General features: G+C 46.0%; 1 protein-coding gene across 1 annotated transcript; it reads right to left on the bottom strand.

The window, feature by feature from the left end:
• Positions 1-556: 556 nt before the first annotated feature.
• LOC132567259 (gastrula zinc finger protein XlCGF57.1-like) lies at positions 557-3,903 on the bottom strand (the record flags this gene model as incomplete). Its single annotated transcript, XM_060232946.1, has 2 exons — positions 3,711-3,903; positions 557-1,614 (listed from the first exon to the last, which is right to left on the bottom strand). Coding segments are annotated over exons 1-2 (1,251 nt in total), but the record flags the coding sequence as incomplete, so codon positions are not given.
• Positions 3,904-9,606: the final 5,703 nt, after the last annotated feature.

Genomic DNA, 9,606 nt, shown 5'->3' with positions numbered 1-9,606 from the left:
TCCACACTCTGAGCATTCAAAAGGCTTTCCCAACTGTGTGGGTTCACAGCTGACTAAAGATTACCACTTTCACTGAATGTGAGTGCCAGTTTGGTGTAGTGGTTAAGAGTGCAGACTCTTATCTGGGAGAACTGGGTTTGATTCCCGACTCCTCCACTTACAGCTGCTGGAATGGCCTTGGGTTAGCCATAGCACTCGCAGAGGTTGTCCTTGAAAAGGCAGCTTCTGGGGGAGCTCTCTTAGCCCCACCCACCTCACAGGGTGTGTGTTGTGTGGGGGGAGAAGATATAGGAGATTGTAAGCCACTCTGAGTCTCTGATTCAGAGAGAAGGATGGGGTATAAATCTGCAGTCTTCTTCACACATTCTGAGAGTTCAAAGCTCTTCTCCCTTGTATGGGTTCTTAGACGCTTTTGAAGACTGTCACTCTCAGTGAATCGCAGAACATACAAAGGAGTCTCCCCTCTGTGGATTTTAAGATGTTTTTGAAGATAGCCACTGTGACTGAATCTCTCCCTACACTCTGAGCATTCAAAAGGCTTCTCTTCTGTGTGGGTTCGTAGATGACTTTGAAGAGTGCTACTCTGACTGAAGCTCTTCCCACACTCTGAGCATTCAAAAAGTTTCTCCCTAGTGTGGGTTCGTAGATGACTTTGAAGACTGCCACTCCAACCAAATCTCTTCCCACATTCTGAGCATTCAAAAGGCTTCTCTCCTGTGTGTGTTCTCTGATGTTGTTGAAGAGTGCTACTGTGACTAAATCTCTTCCCACACTCTGAGCATTCAAATGGTTTCTCCCTAGTGTGGGTTCGTAGATTACTTTGAAGACTGCCACTCCAACCAAATCTCTTCCCACATTCTGAGCATTCAAAAGGCTTCTCTCCTCTGTGTGTTCTTAGATGTTTTATAAGACTGCTACTCTCCCTGAATCTCTTCCCACATTCTGAACATTCAAAAGGCTTCTCCCTTGTGTGGGTTCTCTGATGTTGTTGAAGATAGCCACTCTGACTGAATCTCTTCCCACACTCCAAGCATTCAAAAGATTTCTTCCCTGTGTGGATTCTTACATGTTTTGAAAGACTGCTACTGTTCCTAAATCTCTTCCCACATTTGGAGCATTCAAAAGGTTTCTCCTCTGTGTGGATTCTCTGATGTTGTTGAAGATTGCTACTGTGGCTGAATCTCTTCCCACACTCTGAGCATTCAAAAGGCTTCTCCCCTGTGTGGGTTTGCAGATGACTTTGAAGATTGCCACTCCGGCTGAATCTCTTCCCACATTGTGAGCATTCAAAAGGCTTCTCCCCTTTGTGGGATCGTAGATGACTTTGAAGATTGCTGCTCTGACTGAATCTCTTCCCACACTCTAAGCATTCAAAAGGCTTCTCCCCTGTGTGGGTTCTTAGATGACTATGAAGACTGCCACTGTGATGAAATCTCTTCTCACACTCTGAGCATTCAAAAGGCTTCTCTCCTGTGTGGGTTCTTAGATGACTATGAAGACTGCTACTGTGATGAAATCTCTTCTCACACTCTGAGCATTCAAAAGGCTTCTCTCCTGTGTGGATTCTCACATGAGTTTGAAGACTGTGTCTGTGATGGAAGCTCTTCCCACACTCTGAGCATTCAAAAGGCTTCTCTCCTGTGTGGATTCTCACATGAGTTTGAAGACTGTGGCTGTGATTGAATCTCTTCCCACACTCTGAGCATTCAAAAGGCTTCTCCCCTGTGTGGGTTCTTTGATGCTGTTTGAGAAGGAAACTATAACTGAATTTCTTTCCACACTCTGAGCATTCAAACAGTTTCTCTGCTGTGTGGATCCTTTGGTGTACAAGGAGTTGTGATTTGTATCTGAAGTATTTTCCACACCGAACGCATTTACATGCCTTCATTATACCGTGCTTTGAAACATGTATATTATACTGGGTTTGATCTGAGAAGTTCATTCCACATTCCAAACACTTGTATGTTTTCCCTGACATGTGAATTTCTTCTTGAAAATCTCCCCCTTGGCAAGGAACAGATTTTCCCCTCTTCTTCACCCTGTGACCGACTTTCTGCCTCTTTAGTCTGCTTTGAATCCTGACATTTCTTCTCACATCTTCCTTCTTGACTTCATCAGGCAATAGATGATCCAGTTCCTCATCCTCCTCATTTCTCTGATCATCTCCTGCTGGAATAAAGAGAGAGAGATCTTGTTAGAATCCACACAAGGAGGTCTGATGTGCTCCTGAACTTTCTTCCACGCTCCAAATATTTCAGTGCCTTCCTCCTACTGTACACTGAACGGTACAATAATATACACTTTGAAAGTACAGTAAGCTTCCTGCATCAGAGGCACTTGGTTGGGACTCTTACCATTTTTATGGTTCCCCACCTGTGTGACTTCAATGATGTGAAGTAAGGGCTGTTTTATTTATTTATTTATTTACATTACATTTCTATCCCGCCCTCTTCGCAAGTGGACTCAGGGCGGCTCACAACATTTGTTTAAAGACAGTAAGTCAATAAAATCCATAAAACATTAATACAATTAAAATTTAAACTATTCCACAGTGCTGTACCATTACTATGTTGGCGGTTCTGCTTTTCAGACGGTTGGACACCGGATACTCTAACTGATGTCAGGTGGCAGCCCTCTCTTAGTTTAAGCTTCGAAGGCCTGTCGAAACAATTCAGTCTTACAGGCCCTGCGGAACGTAGGAAGGTCCCGCAGGGCCCTTATGGTCTCCGAGAGAGCATTCCATAACTCTGGTGCTACCACCGAGAAGGCCCTGGCTCATGTCAAATGCAACCTGGCCTCCTTTGGTCCAGGGGTGGATAGCAGATTTTTTGTCCCTGAATGCAGTGCTCTCTGGGGAAAGAGGGTCCCGCAGATAAACAGGTCCCTGACGATAAAGAGCTTTAAAGGTCAATACCAACACCTTGAAACGGACTTGGAACACAACAGGTAGCCAGTGCAGCTCTTTCAGCACTGGCTGAATGTGCTCCCATTGGGGGAGCCTCATTAATAGCTGTGCCACAGCGTTCTGCACTAGCTGTAGTTTCTGAGTCAATGTCAAGGGTAGCCCCATGTAGAGAGCATGACAGTGGTCTATTTTTGAGGTGACCATAGCATGGATCACCATTGCTAAGTCATTGTGCTCCAGAAAAGGAGCCAACTACCGCACCCACAGAAGATGAAAGAAGGCTGATCTAATAGTGGCTGCTACCTGGGCCTCCATTGTAAGGGAGGACTCAAGGAGCACGTCCAAGCTCTTGACCTTAGGGGCCGGTATCAATGGCACCCCGTCAAGAGCCGGCAGCTAGACACCTCCCCTTGGACCACCCCGGCTCAGATAGAGAACCTTCGTCTTCGTCGGATTCAACTTTAGCCAACTCAGCCTGAGCCAAGATGCTGGCCTTTAGTTTGCAAAACTTGAGCATAACTATTAATAAGAAGACATTTGTTGGGTTGCCAAAGGTTGGAAGTAACTTGATGGCAGTTCTCACACACACAGAAACATCTGGCAGGAAGCTTTAGGGTAAGGTGATTGCTTGGACAGAGTGACCAAAAGCCCCTCACCTGCTGTGCCTGCCTCTTCTCCTCTGCCTGACTCAAGAGGAAACCTTCAGCCAGGGCCACTGCCTGAGAACTGGTCTCTGGCCCAGGGACTGTGTTGCCTTGTGCTGTCCTAATTATTTAATTATTTCATAAATGTCCATCTGTTTTACCAAGATTATGCAGTTTGCAGAAAGCCAAGAGAGTGGGAGTCTTCCTGACTTCTTCCAGCAGGCCATTCCTTATTGTCGGGGCCACAACAGAGAAGGCTACGTATATGGGAAGTTGTTGGTTCTGATCATGTCCCCTCAACCTCATCTTCTCCAACCTGAACATTCCCCTCAGCCTCTCCTTGTAGGGATTCATCTCTTGGCCCTGATCATCCTCATTGCTTTCCTCTGCACTCCCTCCATTTTGTCCACATCCTTTTTGAAATGAGGCCTCCAGAACTGCTGCAGTACAGCAGACTATGACATCATGCGATTTGGATGTTATGCTTTTGTTGATACACCCCAAGATTGCATTAGCCTTTTTTGTCGCTGCATCACACTAACTGCTCCTATTTAACTTACAGTCCACCTGTACCCCAAACTTATTTGTAATCATTGCTACCCAGAAGTATATCCCCCATCCAATATGTGTGTTGCTAATTTTTGTTACCCAGATATAGAACTCAGCTCTTATCCTTTTAAAATTGCATCTTCTTCACATCTGCCCACTCTTCCAGCATGTTCAGATCTCATTGAATTCCGTCTCTATCTTCTGGTGTGTTTACTACTCCTCCCAGTTTGGTGTCATCTGTGGATTTAATGAGTAGCCCCTCCACACGCTCATCCAGATCATTGATAAAAACATTGAAAAGAACCAAGCCCTGTGGTACCCCATTGGATACCTCCTTCCATTCAGATGAAATGCCACTGACAACTACTCTTTGAATATGGTTCTCCAACCAGTTCCGTATCCACCTAACTATCCTAGAGTCCAGCCCACAGTCCTCTAGTTTACCCATAAGAGCATCATGGGAACCCTGTCAAAAACTTTTCTGAAATCCAGATAAGCAACATCAACAGCATCCCCTCGATCCGGTAAGCTTGTCACTTGATTAAAGAAGGATATAAGGTTGGGCTGGTAGGACCTGTTGGGGACAAATTCATGGAGACTTCCCCAGACCACTAAGTTATCTTTTAGATTCTTGCAGACTGATCCCTTTAAAATCTGCTCCAGTATCTTCCCTGGGATTTACCTGCCAGTTTTGATACAGCAGGGGCCCAGGAAGGCCTTCTACTGGCTGCCACCACTCTGGTAAGGGTCTGTATGGGAGGGCCCAGAGCACCCAGCCATCCTTGTTTTCCTTATTAGTAAATACCTCATAACTGTGACCAAAGAGATGTGAGAAACCAGGCAGTAGAACAGCAAAATGAAGTTCATTGGTAGTACTATAAAAATAATAAGTGGTTGATAAAGATTTAGTGCTGTAGTGAATATGAAAACAGTAATGGTTGGTGCAAATAAACAGAAGCCCTGATGCATTTAGCTAAACAGTTGCCACTCTAATACCAAACTCACTCCTGCTGCCTTCATTCCTGCAGCCTTTCCCAGAGAGAACACACCCTGTCTGCGCTTGGCCCTTTTGTTGAACATAATTCAGGCCAAAAGTCCTGTTCACTCAGAAGAAAGCCTTGGATGCAGGGCCATTGTGTATGTTACTCATAATCACTGTATATATTATAGGGAGTTTGGCTCTGGTCTGGGGACGAAAAACATCTTGCATCATGAGCCATAGGGGGAGAAACAGTTGCCTTGGGAACCGAAAGGTAAAAAGTTCAGAATGCAGAGGAGAGTTTGCCAGGACGAGAAGCGTTATCTAGTTAGTAGACAGATTGTAAAGGAGGGCCCCACCAATTTAAGAGAAACTTAGAGTTAGCCAATTAGTGTGGAATTTTCACTTAGGAGAGATGATGTGATTCTTTTCATATAAGGGAAAAGGGGGGGGGGGTTGCTGCTTTGCGCTCGGGAGGAGTCAGATTGTGAGTCCTGCGTCTCTGGCCTGTTTTGGTCACAGGAAGAGAGAGAAGGGGGGGGGGGGTTGCGTCGGGAATGCTTAAAACAACAGCTTGAGCGAAGAAAGACACACAGAGAGACAGCTCAGCCTGAGATCTTTCTCTCCATTTGCAAATGTGATTTTTATAAATAAACCTTTGGATTTCTGAGCAAAAAGTCTCTGCCTGGTTAAATTGTTCTGGGTTTCAGGGCCGTGGCCCCAAAACCGGTTAACACTTTTATGTTCTCCTCCTAGGTCCGACCCCTCTCTGGGCTAGTTTCCTTTCAAAACCTTGCCACCCAATCAGAAGGACAGAAGGGATCCTGGGAGATGTAGGCTTTCTATAGTAATTCCTAGGCAGGCTTCTCTGGAACCTATAGGCCTTAGTAGGCCTAAGATCATGACGGAACTGGAGGCTCCTTGGCCGTTTTTGAGTTGTTTTCAGTTCTTTCAACCTGCTCTCCTCTTCTGATGTTGACAGAGTCCTGGCTGCTGTTAGACTGACCACGAACTTGCTTGACCCGTGTCTCTGTTGGCTGGTTAAGACCAGCAATGAGGATATGGGACCCTATGAAGGAAATTATCAACCTGTCCATGGGAACATGGGAATTTCTGGAGGACTTCAAGGAAGCAGCGGCCACACTGCTCTTGAAAAAATCATCATTGGATCCATTGCATTACTGCCCAGTTTAAAACTTAGTGTTCCTGGGTAAAGTAATTGAAAGAGCGGCAATGGAACAACTTCAGGGCTTTCTGGAGGACACACTGGCACTGGACCCATTCCAGTCAGGTTTCTGCCCTGGCCATGAGACGGATACTGTGTGGGTCACCAGGGCAGTCTCCCCCACTAGGCAAACTAGGTGGTTGCCTAGAGTGCCAGCAGGGTGGGGGTACCAAATTCAGCATTCCCCCCTCCCCTCTAGGATGGTCTTCATAGGCAGCTGGATTGAGGCAGTTTGGCACTGCTGTTACTGTTAGATCTCATGGCAGGTGTGACAAAGCAACCGCTTTCATAATCTTCCCTCTAAAACAATCGCCTTGTCTGTTTGCTTCAGTCATCAAAATTTTCCCTCAGAAAATGGCACGATAGGCACAGGTAGAGACTTAAACAAATTTTGTTTTATTTAAATACACTGGCAGGGAAGGGAATTGATATACACATAGAGATTTGGAATAGGTAGGTAGAATGTTAAACCTAATCACAGAACTGTATCTGAGATTACTGGCTTCCCAAGAGATGGTTTTGCACTTAAATTGGCTTCTTTGAAGGGTTCCAAAGGCTATCAGGGAACTGAGAAGCTTGCCTCTAAAAACCACTTGCAGACTGATTTTGGGTTCCCTATGGAGATGGCAATCACAAGCCTTGCCTCTGCCTGAAACAGCACCTTTCCTGAAAAGGACCAGATGTTAGTGCTGCTGAGAGTGCAGTAAGATGGTAGGACCAGTGGAGGACTGGCCATTGTGTCAGTTTGCCCGAAGACAAGTGGGCCCCCTTAAACATTAGACAATATGTTAAAAATGTTAATGACCTTTTAGTAGCTTGAAAATATATTAGAAGTTCCAGTATTATTACTGTAATGCAACTAAAATTTATGTTGTATTTAGGGTTGCCAGCCTCCAGGTGGAACCTGGGGATCGCCCGCTTTTACAACTGATCTCCAGCTAGCAGAGATCAGTTCCCCTGGAGAAAATGGAATCTGTATTTACATTTAGTATCTACCGTATACTGCCAGTAATATGTACAATAGATGTACACTAATTACTAAAAATATATATATTTATTTTGCAAAAGTTTTAATTGTACATTTTTCCACTTATGTATTTTTTTTAAAAAAAATATTGCTTACAAAAATTAAATGATAGCCTTAAGCCTTATAGTTGGGGGGGCATATGTCTCCTGGCAACCAATATTTTTAGATTCAGTCCGCCACCAGGTCTGCTGGGTCACTGGGTTGGCCTTTAGCAAGAGGGCTTGGAGCTGAGATCGACAAGGGAACCGGTTCTGACCCTGGAACTGAGGTTGTCTCAATACAGCAAGTCAGGAAATGAAGCTCAGGAAGATTAAACATATTGAGTTTGTTGTCTCAGAACATAACAACAACACATTTCTTTCCACACTGTGATCCCTGTCCTACAAGTTGTTCAGCAGGGCCTTAGGGCATTGCATTCTCCCTGGATCCAGTGGGAGGGCAAAGTGTCAAGCTAGGCTTCCCAACCCCCCCGCCCTCCCAGGGGACCCCCGAATTAGCAGACTCCTCCCCCGCTCTCCAAAAATCCGGAAGCGAGGGGGGGGGAACGGCGCCATGTCTCTTTCCCTGCCTGCCTCCCTCACAGGCTTCAGGCTTCTCCCTTCCTCCGGGTCACAAAGACCCGCCCACCACCAGCCTGCTATTCACTCCAGTCCACCCTTCATGAGGTGCATGCTGGGACTCGTAGACCTTGTGTCCTCTCCGGCTGCCGGGTGGCGTCTCCTTGTGGAGTCTGGCTGGCGGCGGGGGGGAGCTCCGCCCCCAGAGTACCATGTGCGTTTCTACCTCTGGAGGCTTCCGTCGCTGATTGAAAAGCTTCCTCTTGCGATGGTGTGTCTGTGTTACTTTGAAGAAGTTGGCAGCAACTCGTGAGTAGAGAGGCCAATCCCTCGCTTCAGAGTGGCCAGAAATGGGGGTGGGGCCTGCTGAGCACTTTGTTATTCCCTACGCGGAGATTGATTCTCATAGGGTATAATGGGGAATTGATCTGGAGGTTTCGGGGGCTCTGGGGGAGCTGTTTTTTGAGGTAGAGGCACCAAATTTTCAGTATAGTATCTAGTGAGCCTCCCCAAAGTATCCCCCAAGTTTCAAAACGATTGGACCATGGGGTCCAATTCTATGAGCCCCAAAAAAGGTGCCCCTATCCTTCATTAATTCCTAAGGAAGGCATTTAAAAAAGGTGTGCGGTCCCTTTAAATGTGATGGCCAGAACTCCCTTGGAGTTCAATTATGCTTGTCACACCCTTGTTCCTGGCTCCGCCCCAATGTCTCCTGGCTCCACCCCCAAAGTCCACAGATATTTCTTGAATTGGACTTGGCAAAACTATGTCAAGCATACATTTTATTCTCAGTAGAAAGCTATATTGTTTATTATCTTACTGTACTGTTGCATATCAAAGCTATGTAAACTATTCCCAAGTTAGCACCTACTGTAACAAATGTAGAAATACCAGCTTTGAAGACAACACCTCCCAGGGACGATTCCCAGGCCTAAGCCTGAGACCTAGGATGTTTGGAACCACAAAAGATAGCCGGGCCTGCTGGGTCACTGCCCGGGCCTGTGATAGCCGGGCCTGTGAGTGTAGCTTTTCACATGTATATGCAAGAATTCCTTGCATTCTTTAGTGTCTCTTTGATGTATCCCTTAAAGCCAGCTATCTTGTGTTAAACCGTATCACTTTCAATATGGTCTTACCATGAGCACAATGGATTTACAATAAACCAATACTTTGTTTCAAAATCATCCGTTGGTTATCTTGAAGTCTGTATGCTTGACAGTACTGAAGAAGTCTTTTGTTTATGACCCTGCCTATCACCCCTTCAATATACTCACAAAATTCTTCTCCCTGCAGAAATGAGGTTAATACAGCAGAACTATTTTCCTTCTCAATATGTGATTCTTTGTTTTTCACATGCAGAGGAGACTGAAACTTTCTGTTATGGGGTGGTTTGCCATTGCCTTCCCCAGTCATCTACACTTTCCCCCCAGCAAGCTGGGTACTCATTTTACCAACCTCGGAAGGATGGAAGGCTGAGTCAACCTTGAGCCGGCTACCTGAAAACCCAGCTTCCACCGGGGATTGAACTCAGGTCGTGAGCAGAATTTAGGACTGCAGTACACACTCTGTACCACGGGGCTCCTGTGTCAGCCGGCAGGAACCGGTGCTAAAAAGGCATTCCCCCATTTTCGCACCGCCGCTCTCCCCAGGCTCTTCCCACCCCTTTTTTGCCTCCCCCGGTCTCTCTGCAGCCCCATTTTTGCCGCTGCCACTCTCTCCG

This window comes from Heteronotia binoei, chromosome 2, assembly GCF_032191835.1.
Source record: "Heteronotia binoei isolate CCM8104 ecotype False Entrance Well chromosome 2, APGP_CSIRO_Hbin_v1, whole genome shotgun sequence".
In the NCBI taxonomy this organism is placed as follows: domain Eukaryota; kingdom Metazoa; phylum Chordata; class Lepidosauria; order Squamata; family Gekkonidae; genus Heteronotia; species Heteronotia binoei.
The sequence above is the reverse complement of the archived record's forward strand: the minus strand, read 5'-3'. Positions and strand labels throughout refer to the sequence as shown.